The following is a 19,162-nucleotide window of genomic DNA, read 5'->3' as shown; positions in this document are numbered from 1 at the left end:
AGTGGTCTGTCATTTAGTGTGCTGATCAGCCTTATGAAAACGTGTATGCTCCCAGCAGGAGCTTTTCTTCCTGCAAGTTGCTGACTGCTCTCCTCTCTTGTTGCCTTTAAACATTTTTATTTTATTAGGTGTTCTTTGAAAGTTGAATGCTCTGATACTTGGAAATGTAAGATCAAAAGTCAGTTGCATTTTGTACAAGACTTCAACCTCATTGCTCTTCTCTAAGATGAAAAGAAATCTGATCTGCCTCTCTGGCAGGCAGGACAGTAACTGGTTTTCTGAGAGGGATGCGGCTCTGGCATGAGCATATTACTCTTCAAACAAAACTGCATCATCTTGGCACAAGTCAGATCAGATTGCTGAGCTAAACTTCTTCTCTGTCTGAAGTGACGCTCTTTCAGTTCACATAACCTGCACAGAGTTTGCTCTGAAACACCACAGATTGGCCAGAGTTTCTGGGTAACAGCTGGTGGGTTTTGCTTGGCTGAACTGCCTGTTCATTGCATTCATTTTCTCACCTGCACTTACTTGGGAAGTAAGAAAGTAAAACTAATGGGGTTGCATTACAGAGCTGGATCTGCCTCATCTCAAACCCATATGTAAGCTGTACTTCCATCAGAGTGAATAACAAGAGAGTAACTCTTATGCTGGGTCAACTCTAAAACTACAATTAGAGCATTATTTATACCATTTCCAGTGACAGCTGCTCAAAGAGAGAATAAGAAATAGGGTAAGTGAAGCCACATACTCTAGAAAGTGTAGCAGGGCATTCAGGCAATTTTTGCCCTGTTGTCAGGGACTCTGAACTGGAAGTAAACATAAATCTTGTATTTTGTAGGGGGTTGGTGTTAGCAGTTCCTTTTTGTCCTTTGTTCCTGGTTGATAGTTTTTCCCCCAGTACGAACATTTAAGAAATACAATTAATGAGAAGTAGATGTATTGAATTAAGATCAGCATTAACTGAACAAAGTACTTGCTCTTGATCATCTGATGCCAGTTGGTGAATTCTGATGTAATTTTTCAGGCCTATATAGAAATTTCTCTTTTACAGTCATGAACTGAGGCATTAATTGGTTCTTTATGCAGAGTTGGAGAGTGGAACAGCAGTGACTCAGTGAGCCAGTCATGCTTCTGTCACTGCATGTGCAGACTTTCACCTTGGAGGTGAATGTCCTTCAAGACCTCCAGTTTTTAACCTCTGAGGAAGTGAAGTTTTGTGCAATCTCATAAGGCACTTCCATTAGTTTTCTGAAACCAGATGTTATTTGCTCTGTGCAATAGGGCAGAGGGTGAACCTCCCCTCTGGTTTTTACTTTCAGTTCAGTTTTGAGTCTGATGTCTTGTGCAGCAGCAATAAAGTTATTGCTGATGTCTCAAGCTTTGAAAATGTGTGATTTGGCTTTATCCAGTACACCCATGAAATGGCTCACACATCAATATGCAGCAGTGCAACCCAGTGCTGACAGCAGGGAACTGGGAGGTGGACCCATTTCAGTGAGTTTAAACCTAACTTTTAATTTCTCAAGTCAATTCTGCTGTGCAGGAAATTGGAAATATAGTTTACTCTTGTAAGTAAACTTTATCAATAGGTTAGCGTTACTTTCAGTCACTGAAATAATCTGACAGTTTTACATTCCACATTAAGAGATAACATGTAAGGTAAGTTCACTTTTGGATAAGTTTTTAGCAGAAAGCTGTTTCGCTGCTCTTTTTGTGACTTCTTTCGTTCAGAGGTAATATTTCATGTGTAAGGCAGTCTAAACAGCAATAAATAAAGCACCAATAAATTTAATGCACTGAATTTTATTTTGAGTCTATAAAAAAGTAGAAGACAGAACCCTTCTATTAATACACTAATGCAGGAGATGCTTCTCTTATTTATAGAGCTACCAGTGTAAGAACTAAAAAGGTACCTTTTTCTTTCATTGAAATAAACCACAGGAAAGATCAAGTTTACATCTGATTTCCCAACAGAGGGGTTCTTTCTTAGAATTTTTTTTCATGATTCCCTGGCCAATTTGACTAATTCATGTCAGATTGTGGATCTTGAGGAAATTTATTTTAATGTCTGCTATATCTGAGAATATTTGAGATAGTTACAATTTTAGATAGATAAAAGCCATCATAAAAGCTTTCCTCATGATATTTGCATATGCTTTTTTTGTAGTAAAGCATCTGGACTTGTTTATTCTTCCTTTCATTGAATCAATTTCACAAACTTGAATGTAGGAGCTGATTACTTTTTACTGATATGTAAACATTTTTGACTGACTTACGTCTCTTCAAGTCATTCAAATTGATTTTTAGATAGTTTAGATACTTAATAATGCCACCACTCTCATGGGTAATAATTCTTAATAAGGAAAATCAAGTAGAAGGTTGAAAAATATTAGAGTTAGTGAATTTAAAAAACATTAATATTCCATCTAATTCAGGTGAAATTGAGGCAATCTTGAGCAGAAACTTTGGAAATAACACTGATATTTATTTGGAATGCCTTTATGAAATTACAAAGGTCTGAAGAGCACTGTTACCGCCTTGACTGCTGTTCCTGCCAGCCTCGAAGGTGACAGCCCCCTGGTCTTTTCAGATTTAATAATATGGTGGTGCTGTGGGAGCAAAACGTTCTCCCCGTGAGTGGCAAACAACCCCAGGTCAGATCTTGGTGAGAAGCACAATCCCAGAGTGGTGACAATGTCTTTGTTACCCTCAGTCTCACAGGGTAGGAAAAACAGAGAAAAGTGGCCATGGGGTACCTGGTAACCAAGAAGCTTGTCTGGGAGGCACAGGGGGAGTTTGATACACAAACCACTGAACTTCTGTGCCCAACAGGCCCCCAGGTCTTGGAAGATGGCTCTGAAGATTGTAATCCTTTTTAGTCTTGATTTATGGTTTGTTGCTGTTCACATGATTATATATTAAGGATATAAGACACAAACTGGGGGTATAGACTGTGGACAGGTGAATGTGATGTTACATGAAGAGCTCCCAGATTTTCCCCAGGAAGGGGCACAGTCTTGTATGGTCCTGCTTGCCTGTGTGAAGGCTGCCTGTGCTACCAAAATTGTTTGGTTTCCTCAATGCCACTATGGGTTGCCATCTCCTCTTCTTTAGTTCTGCAAAACAGTGGCTGTGCAATACTTTCCCTAGAGAGGAGGAGAAGAGGCCATTCTTGTAGGTCTAGTTTATTGCCAGCATTATAGACACAGTGTAGTGTAACTTGTGGGCAGTCTCTTGGCCTCCAAAGAGGAGATTTTGGCAAGTATCTACCAGGTCATGCATAAGGCTTTGCAATATCTTTATAAGGAGATATAAAGTTTTCATGTAGGTTTTGAATGCTGCTGAAAGAAACTTGAGAAGGTGGAATAGCATCTGTGAGGGCATGAAACCATCTTGTGAAGATGTAATTGGAAAAGGTGCTGTGACAAGTCCTGGCCAGACATAGGTTCCTTTTTCACTTGAGCTGGAATTCAGTGCACAGCAGCATTTCCTTGGGCTGTGCTGCTTTTTATTAAGGGTTTTTTGGTAGAGGAACTGGATTGTGTGGTGCATTCTGTTGCTGTGAAGGAACACCTTGGGCTGTGCTGAAAGAGCTGCTTGGAGTAGCTGCCTCTAGATCTCCTCCTTGTCACTCTCAGACAAATTCAAAGTTATTGCAAAAACAGAGTACCATAGCAGTCTGTCTCATATACTTAACTAGATTGAACCATAGATATTTTAAAGTGCTGTTGAGAACTAGGGGCAGCAAGAGTTGTCTCTGAGGTTGTTCAAAATCTTAAGAGTCAAGACCCAACTCAGCTGTCAGGGAACTCACTGTGCAAAAAAAAAAAAGTCTTTTTTTTTGAGGAGACAGATTTTATGTTCATATTATTATATATTATTATATTATTATTTGTTTCTTTGTAAAAAGATTGCAACAGCTTTTCAGATGGAGTTTAGGATTTTGTGGTAGCTTCTCTGTCCTTGGTGAGAGGCTGCTGCCCAGAGGCCTTGGAGTGCAGCCACAAGCACAGGGACAGATGCTTGTTGGTGACCGTGCCCAGCTGTGCTCCCTCCTCGGATGTCTGTGCTGCTCCCTACCCTCTGTCTCCAGGGCTGCAGGCCTTGCCTGCTGTGGGCCCCTCTATGCTAAATCTGGCTTGTTTATTCCCTTCATGTCACTTTCTAATCCTGAAGTTTGGTTTCTTGTCCTCCTGGGTGATAGAGGCCCTGCTGCTGCTGAAGGTCGCTGTGGACAGGGATGTGCTGTGGGTCTCAACTCTGCACTGTCCCTCATCATGGCAATCCCCACCTGGAGCAGGGAAATGCAGTGTTCAAGGCAAGCAAAGGCTCTGCGCTGGGGTTGCCACATGACTTTGTTCAGCTTCACTTCTGCAGAAAGAACCTGAGGTTGTTCCCCCCAGCTCTCATGGAGCACAGAAAGCTGCAAGTGTAGAGTGGCCACCCAGGGCTGAGCTGTGCTGGCCCGGCACTGGGCAGGGCTGGGCACTGCGTCAGTATGGGGACAAGTGCAGGGCTGGCACTGCAGCAGCACATGGGAAGCCCAAAGGGAGTGGGACTGTACCACTGAGCAAATCTATCCTGCTGCTCCTTAGCTGTGTCCTGCACAGTGAAGTGTCCAAGAGTGAGTGGACAGCCACAAACAGACCTGTGTGCAAAGCTCCTGCTGTAGCATTCCTGTCCCTGTCTCCAGCTCCAGGCTGTTCATTTAACATGCGCTCTGTGGGGCAGGTGAAGGAGGTGAAGTGCCTGCAAGCACAGCTGGGTAAGAGCATCCCCTTGCTGGCCTCTGGGATGATGCCTAAAATGTGATCAAACTGCTTATCATTCCCTTGAAATGTTTTGGCCTTGGATCAGGCAGCAGAGGGAACAGGTATCCATCTGGCAGAAAATCCAGGCTCCTCACGACAGGTGGAAGCTCAACAACAAACATGAGCCTGCTGTTGCACCTTATTCATGTGCCAGGCCAGGTAACTGAGTAGCATTGGCATGTGACAACCTTGGCACCTGTCTGCACATCAGGTACCAGCAGGAAGCGTTTTGGTGGGCAAAGCTGACACAACACATCTCTCCTTGCACAAGGTCCTGGTGAGCCAGCTTTGACAAAAGGACTACTATGACTTACCATCTCCACAGTAACGACATTAAAATTCCAAATGGCCTAAATTTGAGCCGTTTTGTTTAGCCACCAGACCAGTGCTGATGGCATTTAGGGTGCTCGAGCTGCCCTTTCCTTGCTGGCTGCCTGCTCAAGACATTCCTGAGCACACCCTTCTGTGCGATGGGCACTTTATCCCTTTATAATCCCTCTCGCTTACAAGAAAATCCACTCTCCTGTTGCTGAATTTATTTACAAGGGTGGCATTTAGCAAGCACCAACTGAGAAATGGCACGGGGCTGCAAGGAAGTGACACTGACACGGGTGCCCTGCACTGCCACAGCTGGAGGCTGCGTCTCCACTGACGTGTTACATTCCAGTGGGGAGGTCCAAGGCAGGATAGCTATCCATGAGCAGGGGGGTCACTAGTTAGCTCAGCTGTACAGGGCATGTGCTCTGTGTGTGTGGCCATGCTGGGGACCACACTTCATTTGCCTGTCCCTGTCACCTGCATAACCAGTGGTCTCCTCCTGGTTTTGTATGGCTGTTGGGTTTGGTTGGTTTGTTGTTTGTTTTCACAATGGTGGATGTTAATGCTGAGGGGGTTATGCTGACAAGCTTGAGAAGGTAAGACTGTGCTACGATTTGGGTCTCTCTGCCACAAAGCCAGGTCAACTATTTGATGTTCTCTTGCTCTCTTCTAAAGACAAAAGGCTTTAATCTTTAAAGAATGTAAAAAACCAATACCAGTAAAACAGGGTGGGGTTTTTTTCCCCTCTTTTCCACTCTATTGTTTCTGAGTCCTGTGTTCACACCAATGTCCCACTCAGTGCCATGGTGAGCAGGGAACTCTTTTGGTCAGCAGCTGCTCATCCCCAATTCCACACCAGGGGTGCTGCTGCCACCTCTTTGCAGAGGCCACTCCGTGTCACCTGGCCAAGGACATTGTCTGACAGGTGACTCTGCATCTGCTGTTCAGCTGCAACTACTTAGGGCTGCAGAGATTTCTCCCTCTGGCTCTGAGGCTGTTCCCCAGACTAAGGCAAGAGGGACATATTAAGGCAGCCCTTACCTGCCAAACAAGTGGTTTTAGGAAATCCACACCTAAAGATATTCCCTTCTGCGCCCCATGCCCACAAAATTACTTTCAGTGATCTAATGCTGCCCCACAGAAAGGGCAGGTTTTGAAGCCTGGAGGCCTTGGCTTGAGGTGTTAGGTCAAATCAGCAGTACAGTCCCTAACATGTTTTATTCTATTTTTGTCTAAGTTCTGTGTTTTTAAAAGTTGTTCTGCCTGTTCCTCAGGCCCGCCTAAATGCTGTCTGAAAATGCAGTCAATCTCAATGAAATCTGAATGAGGACCATCACCAAAATGACTGTAGGCACTGCAAATCCACTGCTGTCCTTACAGATGAACAGCTCATGTCACACTTCTTTCATTTTTATTGTTCAGTTTCATGGACCATTTTTCTTACCTTTGAGAGTTGCCTTTTTTTTTTTTTTTAAGAAATATATATCTGACTATTCGACTTCATTTTTCAGCCATTACAACATTCAGTGGTTCAGTTCCTTCTTTGTTCCCTTGTACTTCAACATATAATTCTTTAACTTAGGAAGCTGAGGCCAAAAGTTCCTAGTTGAGACAGGTATGAGGGAACATCAGACAGAAAAGACTAGCAGGTAATGCAGCTTGACCTGATGTTTAAAGAAGAGATGTAGTAAAGGATTAGTGCCCGAAACTCCAGGGATCTGCTATCCATAGTGCAGGGTGTTCACAATTCCTGCATCAATTAGTGCCCAATGGCTTCTGCCTCAGCAATTCAGTGGGGAGTGAGGCACCCAACAAGGTGCTGGAGGATATTGGGACATGTCCCAGAGTGGGGCTGATGCCAAGGATCTGCTGAGATCACAAGCCCAGCCTGGCAGCAGTTTCAGGAATGCAAGTCATCGAGGAAGTGTCTTCCCCTTTTGGGATCACAGACTGGAATGAGTTAAATAAACTTTAAAAAGCAGCTCCTGGTATGGGACCAGGGCTGGGAACATACTGAAAATAATGAGACCAGTGTCAAGCCAGACTAGAGGGGCTACCTACTGAACAGCATTTGGGGTAGTTTGGGGGGGTGTCTATATACTCAATGAGCCAAACCTTCTGGTCTGCCTTAACCTGACAAGATCAGACACACAGAAAGGGGAAACCTGTTTATTGCCAGGTATTTCCTCAGGGCTCAGTATAAACTTTCCAGCAAATCCTGCCCTCCTATGAGTCTCCCTGCCACCAGCTGGGTAATGAGTTCACTTGCAATCATTGCTGCAGCTCTCAGTTTAGAACTTCTTAGCAAGGAGTAGTTTGAGGTTCTTGATCTGCAATCTCAGTCATTTTTACCTCAAACTGAATTCACTCTGTTTCAGCTGACACTCAAGGTGAAAGGTATTAAAAGAAAAGGTATCTTTCTGGACTACTGGACTGCTTTTCTGTGGACAACTTTTAGGTTTCTAGTTTAATCACTAGGGATTGATTAAAACTGTCCTAAAATTAACTATGATCCTGTATGTCTGTCTGTGAGCACCTATTTGTCTCTTTCTTCATGGACAAATGATTTGTCAAGAACCTTCCATTTCAAAATCTTTTTTTAAGCTGTTATCTCTTAAATAATGTCAGGTTGTCTCCTAAATTTACTAAATTATATTATGATTTTCTGCTGCAGACATTTTTATTTTTGTCCTCAGTGTCAAAAAACCCTTTACAAATGAGATACCTTCTAAGAAACAGCTGTGACTGCTGAAGTTTGTCTCTAAGGAGCATTTAGTACTTGGGGGGTTGGGTGGCACAGAGAAAGACTTGACTTCATCAAGAGCTTTTGACATTGGGCTCTTACTCAGCTACTGTTACCAAGCAATTAAGACTATTTTAAAACTACGCACCTAATTTTTATGCTCGCTTTTCTGAACTACAGTTGGACACATACAATGAATCTTCTCTGAACATACTAAACTACAGTGGAACAAAACTGAAAGACTGAAATCAGTAACACTGAAATGCATGATTGTGAACACTTTGACACCAGGACTGAAGAATGAAACTGGCACGTTGTTGCTTAACTGGATAAGACGAGCAGAGCAACAGATTTGTCTTGACTACAAGAATCTCATAAAAAGAGGACATTTAAAACCAAAAACCATTGGTTGTTCTGATGGTGCTTCAGAAACTAAAAGCTTTGTTCTTCGCACTCCAAGACAAAACTCACAATCCACGACAAAACTGTAAGCCTAAAGAGTATTGAACCAGAAAAGAGAATCGATAATTGTCCTTTTCAAGAAAAGAACTTTATCAATATACACCTGAGAAAAAATTTCATTAGAACAACATTCTTAATGATATTTCTGCAGTGCTTGTGAGTCTGATATACATTTATAACACACGTTATTTATAACACAAAGAAGGCATTGGGTATTTGAAAAATTTAAAAGCTTCATCTTTGAAGCATTGTCAGAATCAAATATAAAACATAAGTACTGCCTGAAATAAAAAAAAAATCATACTGATCCACAAAATTATTTTAGTTTATAAATATGCCTGTAAACAGAAACAGCTGATGTTTTAAATAATCCAATTACAAAACTCAGAGATAAATATTTCTATTGTGAAGTGCAGCCACATTTTCTTCTGTTTACCACTGTCACTGCAAAAAAAAAAAAAAAGCCAGGCAAACCAGCAGTCCTTCAGCACACACAGAAAAAAAAGTAATTCTCTGTGCACTAAAAATTATTCATTTGTTAAAACATGCCCAATGTTTAACAATTTTGTTTCAAAGAGTTCCATGACAAGCTAATATATTATTCGTTCACCTTTGCTACTAAGTTGTATTGTGCCAAAATATTTAAATCTGTTTTGTATAGACCAGGGATACCAAAGAAAGAGGTGGTCTGTAGTAGTTTATCTGAAAAGTGTTAATACTTTTTGTAAACTTATTTTAGCAAAACTACTGCTAACTGACCCATTTATCTCACTTCTTTATCTCAAGAACTTAGAACTCACCAAATGATATAACAAAAGATGACTAAAAGTATACGTATCTATTGCACCATCAAGATAATTCACATTATATATATATAATGTAAAACATATTTTTCTATATATAATTAATACAGTCTAAATAAAATCAGTATGCCAAATAAAATGAACTCTGTTACTGAACACAGGCATGCATTAAGTTCTAGAGATGTATACAACTACAAGAAAAGAAGAGCAGCAAGTTTTAAATGTGCATACGCTGTCAAAACAAAATAAAATTTCAGCACTCCAGGTAAAGACCCACTTGAACTCATTCAAGTCTGCAGATCATAGATCCATCTTTTACACATGAACTATCCACATGCAGACAATAAACTTTAACTTCTTAAAGTTCATAAACCTTTTTAAGGCTCTCAAGATCTTCCAATGAGTACTGATCACTCTGGTTTTCTGAAAGTAAGTCAAACAGTTGCTGCACTTCTTCTTTTTCATTTTTGCTAAGAAGGGCCAACACCACCTGAAGAAAAAAAACCCACAACAATTATTTTATAGTTATTTTATATATTTTGTAATTATAAATAGCAGAGGATGACTGAAAATCATAGTATCTGACAGAGATACAAAACCAGTGTATAATTTCCTTTTAAGCTCTGAAAATTTCCTTTAAGTTTCTGTGCAATTTAAGTACACATTCAGTCTAGGTTCTCACCTTAAATCTTTCTGCTTTGCTCAAGTAGAAAAGGTGCTGATATACAAGGCCAGGATCTTTTCCAGCTACATAATGTTCCAATGACTGGATAAATATCAGAAGGATTTCTCCTTCAAGTTTGTTACTCAGCAGCACTGGCAATTTTTTCGGATCAGTAATTGTTAAAAGATCTGCACAAGCAGCTTTATCCTTATTGGCATTCACTGCATTTATAATCTGACCAAAGTCATAGGCATTAGATGGTTCACAAATGCGCAGTTTCTCAGAGGACTTCAGTGGCACATTCTTTTGAACTGCTTCTTTGGAAGTAACGTGATCAGTCACAACATCATCTGATGTAGCAAACTGTCTCTCTTCCTGTTCATCATGTCCAGTCACCTTCACAAAGAAAATGGCAACAAATCATTTTAATGTGGTCACATAGATAACCTGAATCTTCATGAGCAGCATATATCCATCACGTCACTAGGTTAAAGCTGGCATTCTACTCTTCATAAAAGAAAGGCACCATTGTTCTTCTGTGTCCTATTGACCCTCAGAACAGCACCTCTCTAATTCATCTTTAAAGTTTCATAGTCAAAAGTGTGTGTTTTACACGTCTTTTCACCACTTGCCACTCCACTGCAGAAAGACGCCTGAAGACCACTGGGAGAAAGCTAAGGAAGAATGTATACATATACTAAATGTGGAGACTCCAGGAGAACTGGAGTCAAGGCACCAGACACCCATGTTTCACTTCTCGCTGTGCCTCCTGGACAGTACAGGTACATGGCAGCTCTATCAGGTTGCTCTTTGAAGTCTCACTGTGGAAGGAGAAAGCTCAGCATGGTTAACTGCCTGAATATCCACTTCACTTCTGAATTTGCAGCCTGTATCAAGTTTCATAAATCAGTTGCTAGAATATTAACTGTGGGTTCAACCACATTTGCTAAAATCTATTTCAAGCCATCAAGAGTTGTGCAATTAGTATAACCTCACTAAAACTTATTGAACAGGGTCTCTCAAAGGATGCCAAGTATTTTGAGAAGTCTGAAGACACTGTATTGTGTAGTACAGGGGATTAGTCATTTTTTGAAAATACTGCATTGGACTTACAGACATTTTCTTCTATTTTTCAACGATCCTTAAAATAAAGGGAGAAATCCTGACTGTCTTTTATATAATTATAGCTTGATTAAAATGGCACAATGATGATAGATCAATTTTCTAATTTTCCTTACTTTTCTCTGCAGTCTCTTTTCATGGAACTACTGTGTACCACAGCAGGTAAGACAGCATAGGCTCTCTATAGGGGGAGCTGTAATTATGACCACAAACATAAATGCTTCCTGCCCCACCCCTGGAGAAATTACCAGTGCCAGTAAGGTAGTCGGCTGGTTCTTTGAGCAATGCAGTCACTTACCAAACCTCCTCTAAACACTTTCCAGGTCCCTTTGTTTGTCACAACTCAGAGCTTAACTAACACTATACCCAGATTATGCCAATTATATAAAATTCCATGAACTCGTGACAATGTGAAGCATTTCAAGAAAACAAGCTTTTTCTGTATAAATAACTGCATTTCCATTATACCACTATTCTGAAATTACATTATCAAATTACACTATCACTGTACAGACTGGTCACTATGTATTTTAACTATACATTTTTAAATTAAAGGGGGGGAAATAAATTCTTAAAGGACCAGCAAAGCTACAATCCAAAAACATCAGATGACTGAGAAAATCCTTTCATCAGCTAATTATACCCCGAACTGTGCGAGGCTGACATTTTGATCCTCTACATAACATTACATCGTGTGTTTCTTTGATAAGATCCTACAGATGTTTTACTCTTGCTCTTCAAGGTAGGATTTCATTTTTCAGACCCATAACTGTAGGACCAGCACAGGAGCAGCTAGCACACCTATGGACCATGACCTTGGCCAGCACAACCCCAGAGGCTGCCTGAGAAGCACAGACTTTACGAGCAAAACTGCTACATGACAGCTGCATTCTGTAAAACACTTCATTCCAATGCAGTTTTTGTTTACAAGGAGCATATCCTCAAGTTTAGTGCCATCTAAAAGGACTTCTTCCATTTTTCCATATACTTCAGAGCAGTCCAAGCTTTATTATAGAATGTAATCAACACTGAAAACATCATATGTAAACATCCTCCAAGATGACCTCAAAATAACACAAAAAATACAACCCCGCCCCCCAAAAAATCTAGAGCTAAGATGGGCAAAACTAAAGTTTTAATATTATCTCTTTGAATGTGTGGTTTCTGTACTGTTTGCTTTTAAGAAATGAACAGGTGTTCTTACCTCTTGTATGGTTACTTTCTTCCTTTGCTTTTGTGGACTGCCAGCTCCAGCACTGCTGTCAAGGTGAAGCAGTTGGGTTACCTCCTCTAGTTCCTTTTGTGCTTCAAGAACATTTGGATCTATCAGAAGTACCTTGTTGAAATCATCAACACTGGCTTGATAATTCTGTAAGTAGAAGGGAAAATCCATCACTAGAAAAGTAAGTTTGAACTACCATACTGTCCTTTACAAATAGGAAAAGTAAAAATCCTAGGATCTGGACAGAAAGTAGACGAAAAAAATATCTAAATACAGACAATGTAATTTCACTAGAGGGCAAAAAAGGAAACTGAGTTTGAGTTAATATTTTGTGACTAAATACTCCCAATTAAATATGTAATATGAAATAATTTATTTTCAGAAGTATATTCCCTGTATTAAAGAACAAATTATTGAAGACTGCTGCTTTTAAGCATAATTGCTTACACTGTAACACTGCTTCAAGACTAATGTGAGTCCAGCAAGTTTGCATACTTGCTTTGCCAATAAAAGAGCATTAAATTGAGCTTTGATTAAAAATATACCTAATCTTCCTGGGCTTCAATCCAATAGACCATCTCTTACAGTGAAATTTTTGGTAATATTTGAAAAGATTGGGATTATATTATGAACTCTGGGATAAACAGGATTAGGACAAACACAGGGACAGAGTGGCATTAGGACACAGTTCCTCAATAATCAGTCTTGTAATTTGTTCAATGCTTTTATTTCCAATTTTTACACCAGAAATTAGTATTTTCTTAGACTAAATTTTCTGGAGAGACAAAGTTAATAGCATCAGTTCTGAGGAAGACTGGAATATCAGAGAAAAATATCAAGACACCCCAAGGGCCGGAGTATCAACAATATAGATGAAATGTAGCAGTAAACAGTAAAAGACCATGCAGACAGTAAAAGACCAACATAATTTCTTGTGTGAGGGACCTAGTATTTTTTTGTTCCCAAATAGTATCATAAGGTTACTGTTAAGTCGTTTGTATTGTCATGGAAAAAAATCCTCATGTACCAGCTGAGGTATTTCCTCAGCATCTCAACCGTAAGAAAAGCACTCCTGTACCAGTCACTCTCATTCCTTCACACACAGAGTATTTTGTTCAGTACTGCTGACCAGTATTCAAGGTCCAGAGATGCTGCACTAAGCCTGCAGGTGAACTGAAGCCTCTTAGATTGTGAAGGAAGAGTGAGAATGAGGATTATGCAGCCTTAGCAAATGAATGCAGGTTGCAGATCAGAAATCCACTACTAATTAAGCTAAACCATCTGAATTACAGATGCAAAGATTCACACCTACAGAGAAAAGAAAACAGTAACAAGGGTCAGCGAACACCCAACCCTCCTGGATTTAAAATTGCAGCCTCCCAGCCTCCTCAGCAAAAATCATACAAGATGGCAGTACCCAGACTGGACTACCACCTGTAGGAGATGAGATCTGGGGTCCTGTGTCCTATGTCACAGGCCTAATTCATCACACAAGCATGATACTTTCCTGATCTTCCCTTAATTACATCTTGGTAAATCTATTAAAAAACCCCCTCATTTACTACATTAAATTCCACTGCAGCTTTTGTGGTTAAATATCTGGATATTTATATACAAATAACACTTCCTAGCTTAGTTAGGTCTTTGCCAAACTACGTTTTTAGCTCTTAAAATTCTTCATTAGAGAGTCATTTGTCAACTTCAGATCACTTTTGTTGCTTTCTCTGGTTTCACAAATCACTCACATCCCTGGAATTAGCAATAATGAAGCATTTAATCCAACCACAACAAAACATTTTGGGAGTCCACAGCTCAGACTGTTCTGAAGGAATCCATGAACACTGTGTTTCAGGTTGTCTTCAATAATACAAAAAAGGCAGTTTTTTCTAGAATACTCAAAAAAGCAGAAGTTATTTCCCCACTTCTTGACATTCTTCATAAGTGTGTAATTCCTTTTTTGTGGACTGGTAGAATCACTACATACTCGTATTTATACTGATTTTTACCAAGTTCAACAACAAAGTTAGAGGTGATTAATTCCAGGTACCTTGTCACAGTTACAGAAAAAATATTACACAAAATTAAGGCTTTTCACCTTCTTTGAAAATTAATCAAACTTTCAGAATTTTATTGCTACTGTAATGGAGGACAAAAGATCCTCTGGTTCCTATGACTTGCATTTGGAATGACAACATGAGATGGGAATAGGCTGGTGCTAAGCACAAACAGGTTGTCCTCAGGTGATTTGAAAGCTGAGAAACAATAGGATAATTCTTTGTTAAGGCATCAAACATAATAGAAATTTGAGGTAAGTCCATTCATTTGAAGGACAATGATGAAATCTGGCAGACCTCCAGTAACAAAGAGCAACACAGAAGAAAGCACTTAAGATGCTTGTTTAAGGACACTTGTAACATTTAATACAAAGCAGATGACAAGAGCTGCCATCGAGAGCCAACAGAAGTGAGAAGCTGATAATTTAATACCAGGTAAGAGCTGACAAGCAGAGCAAGGGTTGCCATGAAAGAATTATGAAGTGTAGGGGCTAATTTAACATCACCAAAGAAGGGGAACCAACAGAGGGATGGACAAAAGGAGCAGTGTAGTTCAAGTGATAGAACATAAGAGTTGCAGTCACATTCAGGATGGATATGAGCAATCTAAGTCTGCATTTATGACGCTCAGGTAAAAGAATACTCTAAGAATTGTGTGTTAAGATAAGCACTGTACAGACACCAACATCACTGTGCAGATGGAAAGGAAAAGGCTGAATACCAACACTTCCACAAAGTACATTACTGACGAAGGTTCATAATGTCTTTGGGGAAAGAAGAGAGAGAAAACAAAGATAATTAAAACGCTGGTTTAATATGACAGGCACTTAAACATGAACAGATGCCCAAAGACAGCCTGAGATTTTAGTTTGGACAGATAAAGACAGACTTGGAGAGAATCCATTTGTCATCAGCAAAGTTATAGTAAACACCTTGACAGATAGAAAAAACTGGGATACTCAGGATATTAGGATATTAGAAGAGATTTGAAACTTGTTTAAACCATCTCCAGTCAAATCTCATTATTCCAATATTCTTGTGTTTTCTCAAATCATTACATGTCAACATGCAGGTTTTTATGTTGAAAAAAAATTTATATAATGTTTTATCTATGTTAAGTGCTCTACAAAGTAATAGATCATCACACTGTGTACTTCATTTGCTTTCACCCATCGACTGCAACTACCTCATTGCCTTTGAAGAGGATAAGCAAGTTTAGAGGTGCTTAAGGATACCTGCCATATTCTTTTTCCTCACCTGTAATCCTTTGTACGCTAGTGCTCTTCTATAAAAAGCTTTAATATTAGAATCTTCTATCTGAAGAACATGATCACAATCCTGCTTAGCCTCTTCATATTTATACAGTTTCAAGTAACAGAGAGCTCTAACACAGAAAAACAGAATACACTGCAATATAAGTAAATTCTACAGTGTTGTAGTGCTAACAGTATCTGACTCGTAAATGTTAATTACAATACTTCACACAATTCAGTCTCAATGTGGTATTTTTTTTAAAGTACATCAAAATCATTAAGAACATCACTGGACGGATTTAGAGAGGGCAATTCCTGCAATAAAAGCCAAAATTCAAGTATGACCAATGCTCAAAGTTAGGCAGATATGCAAGTATTTTAAAAGCAGAGGCTATGTTAGGATAATATGACAGTATAGCGGTTAATGTAAAATGATAAATAAAATATAATAAATAAAATTATAGCATAGTGGTAATACAGATTATTTTACAGTCATTCTGGGTAAAAAAGTGCTCTAGACTAAATAAACAATACTGCTTTCTGCACCTAATTATTACTTGGAAGTCTCCTATTCAACTACTGATCTAATCAAATCCTTCTTAGTTTGTGAAAGCTGATAAGATTACAGCATAAAGAATTATACTACAGAATTAGGTCAACCCTTAAAATAATACTGATGTATGACTGTGTTCCTACTTTTATTTTCTCAGAATGTACATTTCCTCTGAATTCTTACTCTTCATATTTGAGGTACTACTATTGCATGTTAAGTTTTTAATTCAAATCATGCCAGTATTCTCAAAAAATGCTGTACTATGCTATGCTAATTGTAACTTTTACTATTGCTTATTCTATTTAGATAAAGGATTTTAAGATATATAGCACTGACATGAATACTTCAAGTGGGGAAAAAATTCCTTCTTCACAACAGTTACTGACGGGATGTGAAATCTCTATTTGCAGTGAGAAAATATATCCCACAAAGCAGAGTTAGATTTTGGATCTTTACCTGTTAGTGTAGACCGTACATTCCTCAGCATTTAACTTCATGCATTCACTGTATTTATTTATAGCTTCGTCATATTCCCCCATTTTTACAAAATCATTCCCTTCATTTTTCAATCTCTTGAATTTCTCCATAGCTTCCTCACCTACATCACAAAGGGATCACAGTGTTACATAAGAAGGTCAGTTCATTAAGGGTAGCTGAATTATCTGTGCAGACTAAGAATAAAAGCCTGGCAACTGGAGTGTCATTATCAGTCTGCACATTGCCATTTCTGTCCCCTATCTCCCTGCTGCTCTAAGAAAGGGATAAACTACCATATCTAATTTGGCTCAACACATGCTTCCCCATGCACCAGGGTGAAAATAATGGGAATGCAACAGAAAGCTCTAAGCTTTCATCTCCTTCTACCTACCCCTTCTAGAGGGTAGAGAGGGCCTACCTATCTCCACTGAGATGTTAGTTTTACTTGCAATGGTGGAGATTTAATCATCAGTATTAAAGACCTTCTAGATCTCTACCATCATACCAAGGTGGCCATAATTTGATCTGATGTTCCTCCTGCAAGTAACTATCACAATTACTATGCCAATAATGACAAACAAATCATTGCATTAGTCGGAGTTACATCAGTTATATTGTGTTAATAACAATGTATAAAAGATGCTTTGAGGAACTTGGAAACACCTAACTACACTTCTTTTTATCAATACTGTGTTATTCCATAATTGCCTTTCATTCTTAACTCCACATCATTTGTTTCATATGCTTTTGGGTTAGACTGCGATCCTGACTGCGTTTCATGTCTCTGTTGTGAGCAAACAGGAAGTACCAACACAGCTCTAAGTAAATCATAATCTACTTTTTGCACCTTGCTAAAGAGTATAAGCCCCTTGCCAAGCTTCAGGTTTTCAACACTGTATATAACCCGTCAATTTTAACTAATAATTAAACTCACTGAGTTCTTTTATAAAAACATGGCAGTCTCCTGTGCCAGAAAACTTAAACTCGGCAAAAAATTAAGAAACTACATGAAACACACAACTAAATTACAACTCAAGTTGCACAACACACAAAACAAGACACAACTGTCGCAAAAAAGTGTCAGCCAACAGTAAGTTTTAACTGCTGACTGAACATTGTTGCTGGCAGGCTTTCAGCACCAGCTACCACTGTCAGGTCTCACATGCAGCAGAGCCCTGAGAAGGCAACCAGAACCTTAGAGTCAGATGTCCTTCAGTGAAGAAAAGAGTTACACAGCCTTCATTTAACATTTCTAAAATCAAAGCCTAACCAAAGCCTGCTCTATTTGAAACAGATTGAGACAAGCACTTAGAGGACATTCAGTATTGCAACAATGCATTGTGGACAGATAACCCCATCACTGTTACACATTTGGCCAATAGCCCAGTTATGCACTGCAGCCACCTCTGTGTTCATCAGGGGGAGAGTATCCTCAGCACTACTTTTGTTTATATTGAAATAAACTCAAAGGGAAACCAATCAATACTTGAGTAAAAATATCACAGAGTTAAGGCCTTTGCAAAAAGAATGTTTAATGTCAATAAAATATGAACCAGAAAGGTTCCTTCATCTGATTTATTGAAGAAGAAAAATGGAAACTGCAATGAAGAGAAAAAAAAATCAGGAAGGAAGTTAGTTTCCTAGAGTTTAGCACTCAATGATTATGTATAGACAAGTGCAGAACTGACATCTTTGAAAGATGACTCCTAAATGTCTTCTGTCAAAGTTGGATGTTTGTTTGGGTGGTGTTTTTGGAGGGGAAAACTGTTTTATAACTATACTATGATGTCAGACATATAACTATACCTGATGCTCATTATATGACTCAATATACTGCTGATGAGTATTTCTGCTGACTTTATACAATTTCAGAAATTACATGCTGCAAACTACATCACTTGGTTTAAAAAAATTATCATACCTGTGCTCCATAAAGCACATTAAACTCAATCATGTAAATGACAGTCATCTACTTCGGCTTTTCACAAAGGTCTCTGAAAAGTATTTTCTAAAGCAGTCTCTTTGACATTACTAAAACATATTCCATCTTTCAATTAAAATTATTTTCTTTTTTTTGTATATATATTTGCATTAGTTATACATACAATTCATTTCCAATTGTTCTTCTCTGTTGACATCTACAGTACTTTCTGGCTTATTCTCTGAAGTGAAGTTTCCTCCATCCCACCTGTGTAACTGAGCAGCAACTGGAACAGCTGGAATTGGTGGCAGTTTCTCCCTCCAACTGGGACCATCCTGATCTATTAAAGTCTTTGTTATTCTGAAAGAGAACAGCCCCACCAACATGACTTTTCATATATTTAACTCACACTTCAATAACCAACACACTAATTAAATAATGCAATGTTCTAATTTTTAAAAAACAACTGAAGAATTATTCAGACTAATTTAAAAAAATATTTTCACAGTTGTCAATGGTATTTAGAAGACAAGACCTGTTAATGTTTAAGCCAATGACTAATTTCTGCAACTAAGCTCTAAATGCTTCCTACCACATCCAGTAAAGAAATATGAAAAAAATGGATGTATTTATTTTGTTTATTCTTCTCAGCTGTTCATAGGTGTTATTTATAACAAGTGTAGATTACAATATCCTCAGACAAAGTGTCGTACCTAACTTTGCAAATGTCAAATGAAACAATAATTGTCTAAATAACCA

General features: G+C 38.9%; 1 protein-coding gene across 3 annotated transcripts in view; it reads right to left on the bottom strand.

Annotated features, from left to right (window-relative positions):
• Positions 1-116: 116 nt before the first annotated feature.
• SPAG1 (sperm associated antigen 1) overlaps positions 117-19,162 on the bottom strand; it is a 45,879-nt gene continuing 26,833 nt past the window's right edge. For 2 of the 3 annotated variants that reach the window (XM_051785204.1, XM_051785203.1), the window contains exons 14-19: positions 18,588-18,763; positions 16,462-16,603; positions 15,457-15,583; positions 12,128-12,292; positions 9,820-10,197; positions 8,636-9,627 (exon numbers count right to left, since the gene is read on the bottom strand). In XM_051785204.1, coding sequence (XP_051641164.1) covers positions 9,496-9,627; positions 9,820-10,197; positions 12,128-12,292; positions 15,457-15,583; positions 16,462-16,603; positions 18,588-18,763 — 1,120 coding nt within the window. In that variant the 3' untranslated portion in view covers positions 8,636-9,495. Of the gene's footprint in view, positions 3,632-8,635; positions 9,628-9,819; positions 10,198-12,127; positions 12,293-15,456; positions 15,584-16,461; positions 16,604-18,587; positions 18,764-19,162 lie in introns of those variants that run through there. The other variant, XM_051785205.1, reaches the window with a different exon arrangement.

Source organism: Manacus candei, unplaced genomic scaffold (assembly GCF_025592945.1).
Source record: "Manacus candei isolate 608988 ecotype Guabito, Panama unplaced genomic scaffold, ASM2559294v1 h1tg000019l, whole genome shotgun sequence".
NCBI lineage: Eukaryota > Metazoa > Chordata > Aves > Passeriformes > Pipridae > Manacus > Manacus candei.
The sequence above is the reverse complement of the archived record's forward strand: the minus strand, read 5'-3'. Positions and strand labels throughout refer to the sequence as shown.